Raw genomic sequence first — 19,890 nt, forward strand, 5'->3', positions numbered from 1 at the left:
TTATTGCTGCTCAAGGGGGCGCCACAAGGTACTGAATCTAAAGGTTCACATACTTTTTCACACACAGATATTGAATGTTTAATCATTTGTGAATAAATAAATTTTGCAAAAGTATCATAATTTTGTCTCATTCATTTTATCAAGTTATCTTTATCTATTATAAGGACTTAGATTAAGATCTAATAACATTTTAGGTTTGAAATATGGGAAATATGGGAAAATGCTAAATGGTTCACAAACTTTTTCTCGTCATGATAAAGGAATCCAACAGTGATTGAAGTGTGACTGTAGGAGTAGGGAGTATCACTACATTTCTATACGCTAAACCCAGAGTGCCAGGATTATTTATGTGTACATTGTAGTTCGCATTTGCTTCACTGACCCTGCATCTCCCCATTGAGAGTGGGCCCATCACTTGAATAGGCAGTAAGGTGACGTCCAGAACTAGATGGTGTCTGATGGAATGGCAGCCATAGTATCCTACAGAATAAGATGGATTCTTAATATGCTGTAAGCTAATTTCAATCCTGTAATATTTTTTTGTATGCATTAATGTTTGCACAATATTCACTAGTGTAAAATTGTGCTCACTAAAGGAATTTTGATCATACTAAATATATCACTTTTGATACAATTATCTTCTATTGGATTTTCTGAAATATTAACAAAGTTAAAAGTATGTATTGTTTAGTTTGAAGACACACAACTTTGTATTCTACTGTATAGAACTGTACCTGACTAGAAAAGATAGAACTAGGAGTCCTTATCTCTATTTAACCTCTGTGTAGAACAAATAGAGGGACTATATTAAGCAATGCTTGCACATACTTAGTATGTACCATGTATACAGGTTACATAGTAATCGTGAGTTAATGCACTAAAAATAGACTTGCTTTTTCTATGTAATCTACACAGTGCTACATTCAAATAGCAAATGACAAGCTAATTTGATATAGATTAATACTTGCCATTTCTAATGAGCAAGCTTACCTAGGCAGAGCAACTGCAACACTCTCTCTATTTACCCTTTCTTCAATACAGCACAATAAAAGTTGTGCCTAAGAGGCTAAATAAAAGTTATTTTGCAGCAGCCCGTGGGAACACTTCACCGCGTTACCTAGAGTATTTTGTGAATCTCTATTCAACTGTTCTGTTCTTGCTGAAGAAAGCACACAATATTTTAAATCAAATTTTTTAAAAAAATGTCACATGTCACAGAGGGGGAAAAAAGCTATTTAGTTTGATTGTGTTTATTATGTGTCCACACTGTTCAAAAAAAGATGCAAAGGGTGGTAGTACACAAAGAGAAACGTGAACGTTTGCAAGAGGTATCACTTTGTGATAGACATGCCATAAGTAGCTAAACAAACACCCAACATTATTCATTATGAAGCAGTGCACACATGTCTTATCAGCTACAATTGTTTGCTCGCATTCAATCACAATCGGTTGTATTGGTGAGAAACAACAGAATGACAATCAGACCATAAAGAATTATGGCTTTTTGTTTTGCCTCGCCACCTTTATGATGAAAGTAACACCATTCAACAACCGTTCTCATTTGCTTAACTTCACAAACTGGAGCAATACCAAATGCATCTGTTGCTGCAGCTGGCAAGTGTCATTTTCACATTTATATTTATGATTATTCTAAAAATCTAGGAAATAAAATACATTGCACTTCATGACTTCATCTAGCCACTGGGGGGAAAAAAGCCTGTTTGTTTGGAAATACCCTTTTATCTGTACTTACCTTGAAAAGGAGCATCCATTCAACACAAGATGGGTTTTTTTTTTTACCTATAAATGTAAATGAATGAAATGTAACTTTGCTAACTTAAAAGGGAGCTTCAATATGTAGCTGTTTTGGGGAAGTGGATCAACTGGGGATTTTTCAGAAAAGTTGTGCCTCTATTTTTTTTATGCCAAATGCCATTAGGCACAACCCAGATGTAAATATATATGCAAAGACAAAATAATGAACGTCTAAAGATCCAAGAAAAACAAACTAAACAATAATGTTGGACTTTTGCAAGATTAATTTAGCCTTGCTTACTTCCTTCACAACAAAGAGTAACTTTTTTCTTTATAATAACACTAATAATAATTTTGGGTGTAGTGCTCACCATAGTGTCGAAAAACAGATACAGCTCAACCCCGTTATAACGCTGTGCTTGGGGTCCAAAGAATCACATCGCGATATAAGCGGATCGCATTAGAAATAATGTACAAATGTATGCATTGTACAATAAAGTATTTAAGATCCCAATAATCGTGTTGCAAAGTATTCATAAATACGAAAATTGGGAGCCACGCTTGCATCGTGTTATAAGCGGAATTGCGTTGTAACGGATCGCGTTATAACGGGATTGAGCTGTACAAGGAATTCCTAGTAAACTTATAATGTAAGGAAGAAAAAGGGACATACAATCACTTGGTGAATGTAAAGGGTGACCAGATTTTGAAAATGAAAAACCGGGACACATTTTTTTTTAAATATATATATATATATAACAGTTTATTTATTGTAGTACACTTATACTTTACTACCATTAGAGAGAGAGAGAGAGAGAGAGAGAGAGAGAGAGAGAGAGAGAGAGAGAGTGTGTGTGTGTGTGTGTGTGTGTGTGTGTGTGTGTGTGTGTGTGTGTGTGTGTGTGTGTGTGTGTGTGTGTGTGTGTGTGTGTATACCTCAATAATCGAACAAAAAAAAAAACCCAGATGTGAATGATTCTGAACCCATTAACCAGTGTCAGGATGCCCCCTCTTCACAATTTCTAAAAGCAGCAATCCCGCCTGGGATCTTACCTGATCCGCAGTCTCTCAAGGTACTATACTGGAGGGGAGGTGTTCCCTACCTGTCTTCCGATGTCTCCCTCGTGAAATTTGAGTCAGATCTGGAAGAAAGCAGAGTAGGTTACTTCGGTGTAGGTATACGGCAGTTAAGATAAGATAGAGAGTGAGGGAGACAGGGAGGGAGGGCGAGGGAGGGAGACAGGGATGGAGGGAGACAGGGAGGGAGGGCGAGGGAGGGAGACAGGGAGGGAGGGAGGGCGAGGGAGGGAGACAGGGATGGAGGGAGGGCGAGGGAGGGAGACAGGGAGGGCGAGGGAGGGAGGGCGAGGGAGGGAGGGTGAGGGAGGGAGACAGGAAGGGAGGGCGAGGGAGTGAGACAGACAGGGAGGGAGGGCGAGGGAGGGAGACAGGGAGGGCGAGGGAGGGAGACAGGGAGGGAGGGAGACACCCACCCACTGACACACACACTGATACACACACACACACTGATGCACACACACCCCTACTGATACACACACACACTGATACTGATACACACACTGATACTGATACACCCCCCCCCCCACTGATACACACACCCCCCCCCACTGATACACACACCCCCACTGATACACACACACACACCCACTGATACACCCCCCCCCCACTGATACACACACCCCCACACTGATACACACACACACACCCCCACTGATACACACACACACCCCCACTGATACACACACAACCCCCACTGATACACACACACCCACTGATACAAACACACACACACACACACACACACCCACTGATACACACACACACACACCCACTGATACACACACACACACACACACACACACACTGATACACACACACACACACACACACTGATACACACACACACACACACACACACACACTGATACACACACACACACACACACACACACACACACACACACACACACACTGATACACACACACACACACACACACACACACACACACACTGATACACACACACACTGATACACACACACACCCACTGATACACACACACACTGATACACACACACACACTGATACACACACACACCCCCACTGATACACCCCCACACCCCCACTGATACACACCCCCCCCACTGATACACACACACCCCCACTGATACACACACACCCCCACTGATACACACCCACACCCCCACTGATACACACACAAACACACACACACACACACCCACTGATACACACACACACACACACACACACACACACACACACACACTGATACACACACACACGCACACACACTGATACACACACACCCACTGATACACACACACACTGATACATACACTGATACACATACACACACCCACTGATACACACACACCCACTGATACACACACTGATACACACACACAGATACACACACACATACACACACACACACACACACACACACACTGATACACATACACACACACATTGATACACATACACACACACAGATACACCCCGCCTCCCCCTGCACTGCCCGCCAGCCCCTGCACCGCCCGCGACCGCGCAGCAACCACTGCCCGCCCCCGAGCCCATCTCCCACACCAAGGGGACGGGGGGAAGTGAGCGCCGGGGGGCAAAGCTGTGAGCGCCGGGGGGCAAAGCTGTGAGCGCCGGGGGGGCAAAGCTGTGAGCGCCGGGTGGGCAAAGCTGTGAGCGCCGGGTGGGCAAAGCTGGGAGCGCCGATGGGCAATGGTGGGAGCGCCGGGGGGGCAATGGTGGGAGCGCCGGGGGGGCAATGGTGGGAGCGCCGGGGGGGCAATGGTGGGAGCGCCGGGGGGGCAATAGTGGGAGCGCCGGGGGGGGCAATGGTGGGAGCGCCAGGGGGGGCAATTCTGGGAGCGCCGGGGGGGCAATGCTGGGAGCGCCGGGGGGGGGGCAATGCTGGGAGCGCCAGGAGGGGCAATGCTGGGAGCGCCGGGGGGGGCAAAGGTACAAGGTGGTACAAAGGCAGGCGCACCCCCGCTACCACCTCCTATTACCCCCCCCTGGCTGGGACCCTGGACAGAAGGGGGACACTCACGCGCACAGAGGAAGCCGGGAAGACACGTGTGCTCTGCACAAAGCGGAAGTCCCGCCCCCGGCTTCCTCTGACCTGCCTGCAACCAATCCCCTGCGGGCCGGCCGGCATTCTAAGTCCCGCCCCCGGCATCATCATTCATCCAATCCCATGCGGGCCGGCCGGCATTCTAAGTCCCGCCCCCGGCATTCTCCATCATTCAGTCCCCCCGGCAGCATTCACACACACATACAAAATACTTACCGGCCGCCGCATTCTCCTCACCGCCGCTGCACCGCAATACCGGGACCAGGGACAAAAACCGGGACAAAAACCGGGACAGACTTAAACCGGTACAGGCCTCAAAAAAACGGGACTGTACCGGTAAAACCGGTACGAATGGTCACCCTATGAATGTACTGTATGTGGATAGAATATAGTCCATAAGTTTGTAAATGTAAATTAAACCTTATCCACAGTTATAAAAAAAACAGGACCACAAAAATGTTTTTCAAGCCCTCTATCATTAAACAGGACAGTACATATAGGTAAGTTTTGGTGCATATTGTAATCTGTTACTATTGTTTCACTACATTTAAATAGCGATATTATTGATGTGGTACTTCTCATTCAGGACATGATTACTATTGCTGTTAGTTAACGGACATTAACCGTTGCAGAAGGATAGCTTGTCTTGATGCTTCAGAGAAAATGCATGGTCTAAGCAGAGTACAGTATGGGAAACATATAAAAATGGAAACAAATACATATCTGTATAAGTGGAGGGATGATCTCTATCTGGAAACAGTCAGTATAGATACTGTAAATAAGATCCTAAGGCAGTGAAGTGTAAATGTTCTTAATGCTAATGTATGGGTTCAGTGTCAGACACCTACCAGGGTAACCAGGAAACAGCACACCGGCTGTAACCGATCACTCAGCGCCACCCAGTGTTGTGAGACCTATTGACCACCAAACTATGGGCATCCTAAAACTGCCATACAAGTGATAACAAATCCCCAATGCAATTAGTCCCTCCAGAACACAAGGTTGACATCAATGTTGTACTCACATGTTTCCTGTGTCCATCTTTGTCTTGGTCATTTGGAACTCAGCTTGAGCATGCAAATCGCGCAGTGTGTATATAGAGCAAAAAAAAAGTTGTGTGTGCTGAGCACGTGCATTCTAAGTCTTTGGGGCCGATTCACTAAGCTCCGTTAAGTGGCTTTAAGAGCGCAAAGTACCCTTTAAGACCGATAAGGCTGCAGTGAGATTCACTAAGCAGTGATAACTGCGCTTTATTATTAAAGGGGTTTTTTTCAGCCCTCGGCGCAAAATACGCACGATCAGGCTATTGCGCTGCTTATTGCCAGTACAGGAGATTCACTAAGCAGCGCTAAGTGAATCGGTTAATAACCGCTAATGTCATTAAGGGGTTAGGGGACATTAGTTTGGCTCTTTTTCTTCTTGTGTATATTTTTCAGCACCCCAGTGTATGGACGGTGAGGAAGATGAGGATGGCCTTCATCGTGGGTGCCGGACAAGGGTGAGTACAAAATGTTTTTATTGTATTTATTGTGATTAATGTATATTTAATGGGCAAATGCATTATTATCCATATGTGGATAATAGTAATTTTGCCCATTACTGTAGTGTGTATGTGTTAGGGGGCGGGGGGGATGTGTGTTGTATATAGCAATGTTTATTGGGGGCAATTGTCCCCAATAAACATGCTATTATGCCTTAACTCCTTCATTGCCTTAGCAGGTAGCCGCTAAGGTAATGAAGCTGCTTTAATGTATTTTTAATAATAGTGTGCGGGAGCAGGGGTTCCCCTGAGCTGAACCGCACTGAATTGTGGCTCAGGGACCCCTGCTTCCCGAGTTACAGGCCCCGGTAAGGGGCATCGGATGCCAGTGACGCCACCATCTTTATAGAGCCCACGTCACGTCTTGGACGCTATAAAGATGGCGCCGACACTGGCACTGATGCCCCATACCGGGGCCTGTAACTCAGGAAGCAGGGGGTCTCTGAGCCATTAATCAATGCGGTTCAGCTCAGGGGACCCCCTGCTCCCGCACAATATTATTAAAATGTACTTTAATGCAGCTTCATTACCATAGCGGCTATCCATAACGGGGCCTATATCTCCTGAAGTAGGGGGTCCCCGGACCTGAAACCAATGCGGTTCAGCTCAGGAGACCCCCTGCTCATCTACACTATTATTAAAAATCATATTTGTACAGCACGATCGCCTGTAAGAGCCGTGCATTGAGACGCAGCGTCTCCATGCAGTTCTTACAGGCTGCTTTGTTTATAATAGTTATCGTGCTAAATAACTTTAAGCACAATATATGGGGGGAAAAAGGTGATCGCGTGCTATGGCCCTTTTGGGCAAGGCAGGCCGTAAACGCGCCAAACAGCCTTAGTGAATAGCGCTTATGGCTTCGACATTTTTCGCCCGAGCGATGTAACCCATTTCAGCGCTACTTAACGTAGCTTAGTGAATCGGCCCCTTTGTGTTTTGTCACTTTTTTGTTTCAGAAATTCTATTTGTGATGGTGATATTTTTAATTCATTGAAAGAGATTTGTGAGTATAATTTATTTTATTTATTTTTGTGTCGAATTTTCCATACTATCACGTGGAATACATGATATAATTGACTTATGATAACTAAAGTAAGATACATATATTTTGGATTGTAAAGTATCTAAATTCCGTCACTCCCAAGTCTTTAATTCAATGTAAATCATAAAAATGAAAAACTTGAAAAAGTGACAAAACGCAAAGAAGTTTGACTTAGAACACGCGTGCTCGGCACACCCCCTTTTTTTTATAATAATCATTACAGTTACTATATTCTAATAATGTATATACAATTCATGTATCATACAGTATGTTTAAACACCTTTCCAGTTCTGGGTTTTTAGATTTTTGCTATTTGCACTTCTATATTTATACTCACTGGGAATTCCTCTAATAACAGTGTTCCTTTTTGTGTACTGTACACAGACCAGGATGGGGCGGTGGTGTGTGATTGTGGGTGTGTCCGCCTCTGGGCATGTGCATATGGAGATGTCTGGCTCTGCGCATGCGCACACAATGACGGTCGCCTCTGCGCATGCACACCCAATGACGATCGCGTCTGCGCATGCGGATACGCCGACTACCGCTTCTGCGCATCTCCACTCGGCAACAGCTGCTGCTGTGCATGCGCGCCCATCACCAGCCTATTATGTTACGCATTTTCGTTACCATCAACGAGATTTGTCCCATCAAAATTCACTATGTGCCACCAAAGAAGTTTCACTTCAAAAAGAAAAAATGCGATGCACCGCAATAAAGTGAATGCCAGTGCTAGATTGCATGTAGCGTAAAGATTATGTATTTATATAAAAGCCATGATTTAAAAAAAGGGAACACAGAGTCCTCTGGAGGATTTGCGATCAGCCCAAGGTTATCTAGAGCAGGGTTTCCCAAACTTTTTTTTCCGTGACCCGGTTATTTTTGAACTTCTCCTTCGTGACCCACTAAAATTTTTATCACCTATACTGGCCTATAGGGCCTGCACAGACACACACACAGCCACTGATACACACACACATAGCCACTGATACACACACAGACACACACACAGCCACTGATACACACACACACACACACACACACACACACACACACATCCACTGACAGACACGCAGCCACTGACACACACACTGATACACACACACAGCCACTGATACACACACACGCAGCCACTGACACACACACACACAGCCACTGACACACACGCAGCCACACAGAGACACTGCTACACACACACACAGAGACACTGCTACACACACACATACACTGATACACACACACTGATACACACACACAGACACTGATACACACACACACACACACACACACACACAGACACTGATACACACACACACACTGATACACACAAACACTGATACACACACAGACACTGATACACACACACTGATACTGATACACACACACACTGATACGCCACACACACACACACACACACACACACACACACACACACACACACACACACACACACACACACACACACACACACACACACACACACACACACACTGATATACACACACACACACACACACACTGATACAGATACACACAAACACACAGCCACTGATACACACATACTCTGATACACACACACACACACACAGATACAGATACACACACACACACAGCCACTGATACACACACACACACGCACACTGATACACACAGACACTGATACACACACACTGATACTGATACACACACACACACACACACTGATACAGATATACACAAACACACAGCCACTGATACACACACACAGCCACTGATACACACACACACACTGATACACACAGACACTGATACACGCACAGACACTGATACACACACACTGATACTGATACACACAACACACACTGATACACACACACACATACACACACTGATACAGATACACACAAACACACAGCCACTGATACACACAGACACTGATACAGATACACACACACACAGCCACTGATACACACACACACTCGCTCTCCCCTATACGCACACAGACACAAACAGTGAATTACAGGCAATGACGGATGTGAGTGACTGGAGGGGGGGCCGGGGACTGGGTGGGTGGAAGGGGGGGAACTGGGACTGGGTGGGTGGAAGGGGGGGAACTGGGACTGGGCGGGTGGAAGGGGGGGAACTGGGACTGGATGGGTGGGAGGGGGGGAACTGGGACTGGGTGGGTGGGAGGGGGGGAACTGGGACTGGGTGGGTTGAACTGGGTGGGTGGGAGGGGCGAACTGGGACTTAGGGGGGAACTGGGACTGGGTAACTGGGACTGGGTGGGTGGGAGGGGGGAACTGGGACTGGGTGGGTGGGAGGGGGGAACTGGGACTGGGTGGGTGGGAGGGGGAGGGGGGGACTGGGTGGGTGGGAGGGGGGGACTGGGAAACTTGGGTGGGTGGCAGTGACTGGGTGGGTGTGTGGGAGACGGTGGGTGGGAGATAGTGACTGGGTGACAGTGACTGGGTGGGTGGGAGACAGTGACTGGGTGACAGTGACTGGGTGGGAGAGAGTCACTGGGTGACAGTGACTGGGTGGGTGGGTGACAGTGACTGAGTGGGTGACAGTGACTGGGTGGGGTGACTTACCTTGACGCCGGACGCTTTCCCCTGCTGCCCCCGATATCCCCTGCTGCCCGGGACGGGAGGTGGGCTCGGGAGGGGGTGCCACGGTTGTTGAGCTCGGGAAGCTGGCCGCGGGGGTAAGCGGGCCGCGGGGGCAAGCGGGCCGCAGTAGGAGCTTGTACTTCCCCCTCCGTCCCACATAACGTGCGGGCCGCAGAGGAGCTGGTACTTCCTCCTCCGTCCCACGTTGGGAGTGGGGGGGAGGAAGGGAGCGGGCCCTGCTTGCCCTGCTCAAGCGCGGGACCGCGGGGGGAATCGCCGCCATTTTTTTTAACTTGGGGGGGGAGGGCGGGGGGCGGGAGACACCGGGCGGCCAGCCTCGCTGCGACCCGGCAATTTTGGTGCCGTGGCCCGGTGCCGGGTCGCGACCCACCATTTGGGAAACGCTGATCTAGAGTCTCCAACGCTGCCGTGCGAGCCCAAATTTGTTTTGGGCTGATAAATGCACGCAACCCGTGAGGTCAACACTCGTTGGCATGTATTGGCTCTAGTGGACTCCTTGTTCCCTTTTTTACTGCATGGCTTTTGTATAAATAAATAATCTCTTTACATGCAATCTAGCCCTCACATTTTTTATTTTTTGCTCTATATAACGACCATTAATCGTTTGGCTGCCATGTGGATTACAATGCATTGCTGGATTCCTATATTATATTGTGGTGTCACGGGAGACTCCTGTGGCAGGTAGGATCTCGATGGCCGGAACAGCAGGAAGCGAAGTAGGGGTCACAAGCAGGGGTCCGAGGAATGCGGCAGGTAGTGAAGTCAGGTAACAAGCAGAGGTCGGCAACGAGGAGACTGGAACAGGACAGGCGGGGCAGGACAGGTCTGGGAGCAGGGACTGAGAACGGAGAGCAGGGACTGAGACCGGGGAGCAGGGACTGAGACCGGGGAGCAAGGAACAAACAGGGACAAGCCAGATTACTAGCAAGGGCCTTTACTGTGAACTGACTCAAATACAGGTACAGGTACAGGAACAGATCAGGAATCAAAGACAGAGGCATGTGCATAGGAGTCTGACTTGAAGCAAAGGCAAAGGAAACAGACAGGAAGCAGAGCTATAAGACAGAGAGAGGAGCAACAAGAAGAAAGACAGACAGACAGAGAGGAACCCAGAGGAAACAGAAGGCAGCAGCACACCCGGTGGACAAAGAAGAACTATGGCTAGGCAGGAGGTCTAGGAGACCCTGACATGTGGATTCCTCAACGCAAAACATTTTGCCACCATCATTTTGATTACAGACTTCTTGCTGCTTGTAGTTTTGAGACTTGAAAGAAAGAAAAGAGAGATGCTCCCAAACTCAGGGGTAATTCATACTGTTGCGATAGAGGGGATTTGGCACTGCACTTCCCATTGACTTGAATAGGAAATTCCGTGAGGTAGTTCAGGATTCCCCCGTCCCTGAGTGCAGAAATCCTATTTGGTCAGATTGCTCAGCTGCACACAAGAGAATGTGAAGCCGCTTACCGGTGAAACTTTCAGGTCCATTCAAATCATTGGGACTACAATCGTCTTCATTGTGGAGAATAATATCAACGAAGGCTCAGAGAGGGGACATCGATTCTGTATAGGAGACGGAAGCTATAATTGCTTTAAAGTTAGACTAAAGTAAGTAACAGCAGAGCCGCATATATGAGCTATAAATCGTGACACAGATGTCTTACCATAATTAACATCATCTGCCAATTTGTAGAAACCCATAAACCGCTTGAAGGCTTAGAGCTCTGATCTTCCTTTGCAAAATACCAACCAAAGAAATAACTGAGGCAAAACATTGTTAAATTGGAAGAAAAAGTCACAGCTTTATTTTTAACAACATCTATTAAAAACAAACTAAATTGCCTGCCGGCTGAAATGTGTTAGGCCTGTTGCCTCAACAGAGTAAAAGGGGGAACCTCCTCACTGGTCAGCAATTGGCCGTAGTCCTTCCACCACCCCTTATAGTAAGGGAGGAGATTCTTGCAAGCCTGAATAGGCTGCATTCAAACCCCGCCCGCTACCCAGGATTATTTGGCTCTACGCCCCCCTAGTGGCAGTTTAGAGCCAACCATACAGCTGGCGTCCTGCCTTCCCACATATTGAATGGGCATAGCAGGCCCGATAGGACCGCCAGTGCCTCCAGACTGCCAATCAGTTCTTGGGACTCCACGCAGGCCCTCTTGTACAGTAGGCCTACCCACTGAGCATGGCTGGTGCGGCAGTTCTGCCACCCGGAACACCCGCTACCGGTGACTGGTTAACTTGGGGCCGACACGCCCACCCTAAATTGTGACCTTGCTTATCTGCAACCCTTGCCTATTCCTGTAAGATCCCTTTAATATTCTATAGGAATATGTCTAGCACCTTTTCAGACAAATACACCCTGTTCTGTATGTGTCAACTGCTGTCTTTTGCATAAATCTCACCATGTTTGAGTATCTTCCCCCCGCTTGCGAAGATGAATCTGCCCATGGCCATGTTAATATTTTTTCTGACTTTATCCATGCCCACACAGTGTCTACCTGCCCTCCATGCCATCCTTGGAATGGTTTCTGACCAGGTGATTAATACCTCATTCCATAGTGCCTTTAAACAGGGACAGTTCAGTGATTGCTACTGGTAGATTAGCTCTAATGATTTGCTGTGTGCCAAGTCGTTCCCGCCTAGGTGCAACGGGATGACATCCAGTTTTACTGTGCTTTAAATTTGACTTGGGCTTTCGCCTGTGCTTGTAAGTAGATCGTCACAGCGCATACCTCTGTTCGCTAGCCATTGCAGATTCATCCGTTCTTTTCCTAGGCCCAGCTGTGGTCCGAGGCCCTGTTTCCTTGCCCTCTCATGCGCCCATTAAATGAATGAGTGGTCCACTATCCTCACTTCACGGGTTTTAATGCTTGTACCTGGTGGAAGACATAAAAGATGTTAGACATTGTGCTATACGGTTAGTGCGTTAGGTTTGACCGTTAGTCTGGGGATGATAGCCTGACGAAAAATGGAGAGAGATCTCCAATTGCTTGCAAAAGGCCAGCCAGAATTTAGAAATAAATTGGGACCCCCGATAAGACACGATAACCCCATGGAGACTAAAAATTTCCTTGATGAAAACTTCTGAAAGTTTGGGAGCGTTAGGTAGGCCCTTGAGGGGAATAAAGTGAGCTTGCTTTGAGAAACGGACCACTACTGTCACGGGAGACCAGCACTTTTAACACCTTAATACCCGGATCCTTTGAGCAAAGCAAGAGATAAAATAAATTGTAATTGATTTACAGAATGAACATACACAGCTTGATTTACAATTACAACAAAAAAATACACTTACTAGTTATGCTAAGTCTGGTTACAGGATGGATCTTTCACTGCATGACGAATCTTGTTACATGATGGAACTTAGATGGAACTAACTCCCGATCGGCTGCAGGGATTTTTAAACAGTCAGAATCCCTAAATTAAGCTCTGCAGCCACTCGCTGCGTGGGAACTAAATATCCCACCTATCCTCAGGTTGCCAGTACCTTACAGCACTGGGCAGAGGGCTTCTTAGTATGCTAAGGGCTTGCGCGAACCTCGCACCGTCGCCGCTTAGTGTACCAAACCAAGTGTTACGGTGGTGCTCCCACGCACTAGCCGAGAGAAGGGAAAGGACCCCATAGCAAGGTGGGGAAGCCGCAGGAGACTCGAGATAAAGGATAGTTGCCGCGCAGCTGGGGGGTGGTGCACGTAGTCACGAGAGAATACGCGACGCGTCCGGAGGAGCAGAACTAAGCTCCGTGGCACGACTAGCCCAGCTGCATGTGTGCCCATGCTCTGGCAGCAGAGCGGGGATGCGCGCGCTCTCAGGTACCAATGCGGGGGGTTGTGTTTGCCACTATATACAAAGTAAGGGTTCTTAGTTTAATCCTTTGGCCAAAGAATTCTAAGCCTGCTACCAAGTCAAGGTGAACCCTAATCAGAAGTTCCTACACTACCCGCATGGTAAACTAACCTCATTAGTAGAATGAGTGACTGCCCCAGTTTTCCGGAATCCGAAGGAGATGTGTAAGTGTCCCAGAGGAAGTCCAGACAGGAACAGCATGTGATGGCAGACATACGAAGCATAGAGTACTGGGGTAGTACTTTGCAGGACCCAGGGCAGGTAGCAACTGACTGTATTTAAAAGGCAGCGGCAGCTGTTAGCAATGAGAAAGTCAGAGAGAGGCTTACTTCCTGTCAGGAGGAAGAGGGCCGGATTTGCCAGGAAGCAAGATGGCGTCGGTTGCTTCAGAACACTAGAAGACACAGAGGATCTTGACTCGCAGCTAGAGGGCGGCGCACGCCACACAGAGAGACATACTCGCAGCTAGAGGGTGGCGCACACCATACAGAGAGACATCAGAGAATCTTGACTTGCAGCTAGCGGGCGGCACCCGCCGTCACGTGTACGCGCCATGCGTGAATGCGCAACGCGACCGGGGGCAGGCCAGGCTCCGTGGTACGATTTGAGGAACCGCGGGTGCGTGAATGCTCTATAAGGAGAGCGGGAACTGAGATGCGGCAGGTAAGGAGGGAACACGCCGCAGGGGGCGAGTTCCCCGATTCCTTACACCATGCCCCCTTTCCTTGTCTACTTCGCACGGACATCTGGACATCTGTTAGGATGAGGGTACTTGAATTTACCCCTCCCCGCTTAACACCATACGATATCAGAACCTTTTTAACTCCGGACTTTTCCAGACATCCTGGGACCATGTCAGCGGGATGTCTTACAAGTCCCGGGCTAAATTATGCATGGCCCACTCACAAGAATTCCCTGCTGTGCATCCTTAAAGTATGGTACTTATAATTAGGTGTTTCCCCTGTCCCGGCTGCCTTAATGAAAAACCCCTCATGCCTATAATGTTGGCAGAATTAAAAGAGGGGGACTTTCATTCACCAATTTTCATATAACTCTATAAAAATTGCGGCATAAACTTTTTAATGATTTTACTCCAGCAGCACTCACAGCAAAACTCAGCGCTCTAGGACCTTCCTAGCTGAAGTTAGCTAAACACTATGCGCTGTGTTGTAAGCTGCTGCTTTTTAAAACCATTTTTCCTTTGTGCGGTTTACAGGGAAACATGGGCACAATAACACATACATTTAAACCAGGATATTATTATCACCACCTCATACCAGGTGGGACAAAGACATTTTTAATACATTTGCAGTGTTACTGCCATTACTGGGTTGCAGAGCTGGCACTCTATAATTCCCCAATATGGCCCCGGGGCACCCAGCCGGGCATAATACCTTTATTTATTGGCCTGGGTACCCCCTCACTGTCACAACTACCACCAGGATGGTATTCATACCTTTGGACGTAGGAAGTTCCACAATAAAATCCATGGATAGGTGGGTCCATGGACGATCTGGAATCGGAAAGGGTTGGAGTAATCCAATGGGTCTGTTGCGGGGAGTCTTAATTTGAGCACATGTAGTGCATGCAGTGACAAACTCCTTGATCTCCCTCTGCATTCCCAGCCACCAAAAGGTCCGTTACAACAGGTCGATGGTTCTCCTGGTACCTGGGTTTCCAGAGCTCCTGGAGGAGTGGCCCCAGTCCAGCACTTTTCTATGATATGCAGGTGCAGTGAAAAGGTGGCCATTTGGGACTACGAGACTCTCAGGAATATTGGACTGACCTTGAACGATATTCTCCAAGGAATCAAAGGTGTTTGCAGATACTATGCATGCTGGAGGGAGTATAGTCTCCTCTCGGTCTTCAGCTTTGTCTTCCACCAGGAATTGACGGGAGAGGGCATCTACCTGTTTACCTGTTCCGGTACTGAAGCCCCGCATCATTTTTGGGAGGAGACGGAGCAGTTCTTCAAATAATGTGGACTCCATTTGAAGGGCTCCGATTCGGTACAGTCTCTCTGAGGATTGTGTACTTGGAGCCATGGGAGTCCCAGGATGACGTCGACCGTAGGGGTATGGATGATGTCCAATTGGATCTTCTCAGTGTGAACCTCTCCTGTCCGCAACTGAAAGAAAATGGTTTGCAGAAAAATAAAAGCAGGTTGTAAGGGATGGCCGTCGATGGCCTCCAGCCCCACTGGGTGTTTCTTGTGTACCAGGGGAATCTTGTTTCTCTCCGTTAATCCCTGGTCAATGAAATTACCCCCTGACCCGGAGTCCAGACAGGTCCGTGCGGTGACGTGGAAGGTGTCACCGGTTAACGTAATGGGGACTAGAATCCTAGTAGACCTGAGTTACTGCTTGTTTTTGATGCCATCCCCAGCCCGCAGGCTCTGAAAGTATCAAAGAATGCCATTGTGAATGCTACTCTAAAAAGTTCCCTCTTTGCCGCGTCTGCGCATACCTGCTTGGTATCCGCGATAATCGCCTCCCGTCTGTCTAATGTTATTGGTTCCTTCTTGTCCACCTTTCTGATTTCACCCAAATCCCAGCCTATGAGGATTTTCCTCACTATGAAGTCTTTTGTTGCCTTACCCTCAGTTCTGGACCCTTTTTTAATGCAAGCCATGAGTGCCACACGCAAAGGTAGGATTTCCAGGTGCTGGGGGCTATATTCTTATTTGCCAAAGTTAACACGGCATATTAAACCTAGCGATTTAGCCACTGGAAGCTGCTCAGATCCCAGGAATCATTTGGGCAATCTACCCTATATCCTTTTTTATATACCTGGACTTTGTTGTGTTGATCAATATCTCCTATTGGTTTAGAATTATTATTTAATATATACCTTTTAGCACTGAATATTTCGTTCTTTTTGAGATATATATATATATATATACACACACATATATAAATATATACAGTAAACAATTCCAATAAAGAAGAAAATGTATATGGATTATAATAAAAAAAATATTATTATTATTTTGGATGCTCCTCATACTTCTGTTTTCTTCCTCAAATCATCTAATTAGCATCCAATAACATCCCTATTGAATTGTTGACATATCTGTTTGATCTTTCTCTTTGGGTTCAAGTTGCGCTAATCTTTACCCATTAATATCATAAATCCATTTTGGGGATTTAAAAAAAAAAAACAAAAAAAAAAAAACCTAAATAATATATTTGTAAAAGAAATCAATGCCTTTAAGTTTCACTGAAAATGACTAAGGAAAAAACTTCAAAAAGTTGAAAGGTGAAAGAAAGCAGAGGCTTAGGTTGGCTAGGGCAAATATATATATTTGTATATGTATATACTGTATATAGTATTGTTTGTTTATTTCTGTAATGTGCCTTTTAAAAGTAATGAGTAATGAGTAATATTTCTGTTGTATAGATGATGGCTTTTGTTTTGACCCCCACTAAAATCAGGCGGTACATGTGGATACTGAAAGTCTGCTCACTGATATTCTCATACACATAACAACTAGCTCTGGGTCAACAGTGAGCATGTGATCCACTCCTAAAGACAGACAAGCCTGGATCGTTATCACGTTACCGACTTGGGCTTTGATCCACGGAGTTCTGTTAACTCACATGCTGGTAACGTACTGTTATCAAGACCAATAACGTAAGTTGTTTTCACTGAGGTTAACGCACTGTATATACACAAAGCTAATTATATACAAAAGCAATGGCCGTTGTTTAACTCAGCATTGGCTTAAGTACATGTTAACTTAGTATACTACCTTGCCTTAACTTCCAATAACATGGTGCTAGGCCTGTCGTACCTAAAAGTGCCGTTGCTCTCATCCAGACCCTGAATAGGTGTTTAACTACAATTAAAAAAGAGAGGAAAGGAGAGGGATATCACTCTGTAAGTAATGCTATGTTTGTTAAATCATACCCAACTGTGGTTTTACACCCATCCAGACCATGTAAAAGACCTGTTTAAGGATCCAAATGGGTGTAATGCTAAGCTTAGCTATGGCAATTTACGTCACATTCAATTCCTGCGTTAACTTTAACTGACTTCTGTGTGTATGCGTTGTTAGGGGAACACCTCTTTTGCTTATCATTAACCCTAATATTCGTTATAGTTCACGCAATGCCCTTATCAGAAACAGCACTTAACACTGTGTTGTTGAACTTCGAAGATAGCCATTAACGCTTAACGAGGCATTAACTTAAGTTATCGTCTGATTAAGTCAATAACGGAGCTCTATGGATATGGGCCTTGGAGTCAGTTGGCAGGTATGTTACCCTAATATATCATTACTATTCATTTCTTCTCACTCCATCCTAGTCTTCTAGGATCTAATGACATTTAGTAGCAGCATACAGTATGTGACTTGCCTGGTGATAGTATGTCATTATGTCTATTCTGTTACAAACAAGGCCTGACTTAGGGTTTTATCACAAATACTGGACTGGACTCCATTTATTTCACACTGATGTAATTTCTGAACAAGTGCTATTCTCACCAACTTCTGCAAATTAATTCCAGGGGATTTAGGTAGATAAATATGGGAGATTTCTGCTTCTTCCATTGACTTGGATTAGAATGAGAGGATTTTTTTTCAGGTAATCAGTTAAAAATGTCTACATCTCTCAGCAAATTACAGGAGAACTCTCCCACGTAAATGTGGAGTGTTGGCCAGTATGACCAGAGTAAGTGTCAGCACCCTTGGTAAATAAAAACAGTTGTATATGGACATCCTATTATATACGCTTTTAGTCCTGAATCTTAATTCTTTATTGGACCCCTATACAATCAGTTCCCAGTAATTAGGTTACCCCATGCATTTGAGTACATACTGTATGACATACCTGACTCACATTCCTGCATTGCAATATAATCTTTGTATACAGCCGGCAGTCACCTCCCAGGACTTCCTAGCAATTCTTACTTTCTTCTATCTGTTCAAAATGTGGTTGCCAGACTCTTTAGCTGGCACACCACTCTCTACCTCTCCTCTGTGCAAGTCCCTAAGCTGGTAACCAATATCATAATATATCATAATATATTTCAGCTTTTGTGTAAGGGTTCCAGTCCAGGGTTTTGATGGAACTTGCCGTTGTGGCTATTTTGGTTCCTGCCAAACCTCTTTTTAGGTGTTGGTAATTGACTGCACCTGTTCTTGGGCTTTAAATAGCAGTCAGTTACTCCCAGCCCCTGCCTGAGCATGATATTCTATTCTATGTGTTCCCGGACGGCGTTTGTCCCTGTGCCCTGTCCCTGCATACTAGTCCTGTTCCTGGCTCCTGTGTACTAATCCTGTTCCTGTTTCCTTTGTCCTGAGTCTTGTTCCAGGTTCCTGTTAGTCTGCATTCCAGCTGTGTTACCGTCCTGTTGCTTTGGATTCCCCGTTGCCAACCCCAGAACCGGACATGACCATTCTTGCCTGGTGCTTGCCTCGACCTCTGCCTGCATCCCGACTACAATTTACTCTAACTGGACTCTGTCCCCTGATTCTGGTCGGTAATCATATACCCCTACCTTAGCACTGCGGGTCCGCTTCCTATCGGAGACGAGCATCGTTATACTGTCTACATCTTACAACTCGTCTCCAAATACCACCACGTGTCCTCACTATTCTGGCCATGATATTAATCTATTCCTCTCTCACTCTAATCTCCAAGATTATACCTTGGCCAGACCACACCAGTGGAATTCGCTTCCTTGCAACATCAGACCCATGCATATAAAAACGTCAAATTCTTTTGGCCACCTTGGAAAAATCTGTGTGTCAGGGCCATTTTTGTGAGATCCTTTGCTCTGTCCTACAGTAACAGCCTTGCCATATTGACTATATACTTCCAATAGTATTTTTGTGTACTTGGGGAAGTAACTGATTGAGTAGCAGCATTATGACCTTCCTCTTTTACGACAGCGCTTTCTTAAAGAAGAAAGCAGCCATGAAACCGTTGATGGCAGACTGAAAAGGTGTTTATTGTACGTCGC

The 19,890-nt window shown here is 46.1% G+C and overlaps 1 protein-coding gene across 1 annotated transcript in view; it reads right to left on the reverse strand.

The window, feature by feature from the left end:
* Window positions 1-15,968, reverse strand: part of SPIC (Spi-C transcription factor) — a 38,320-nt gene extending 22,352 nt beyond the window's left edge. Inside the window, exons 1-2 of the mRNA XM_075599099.1 lie at window positions 15,593-15,968; window positions 12,931-12,953 (exon numbers count right to left, since the gene is read on the reverse strand). Of these exons, the coding sequence (XP_075455214.1) occupies window positions 12,931-12,953; window positions 15,593-15,968 (399 nt within the window). The remainder of the gene's footprint in view (window positions 1-12,930; window positions 12,954-15,592) is intronic.
* Window positions 15,969-19,890: the final 3,922 nt, after the last annotated feature.

The sequence above is a fragment of the Ascaphus truei genome, chromosome 5 (genome assembly GCF_040206685.1).
Source record: "Ascaphus truei isolate aAscTru1 chromosome 5, aAscTru1.hap1, whole genome shotgun sequence".
NCBI lineage: Eukaryota > Metazoa > Chordata > Amphibia > Anura > Ascaphidae > Ascaphus > Ascaphus truei.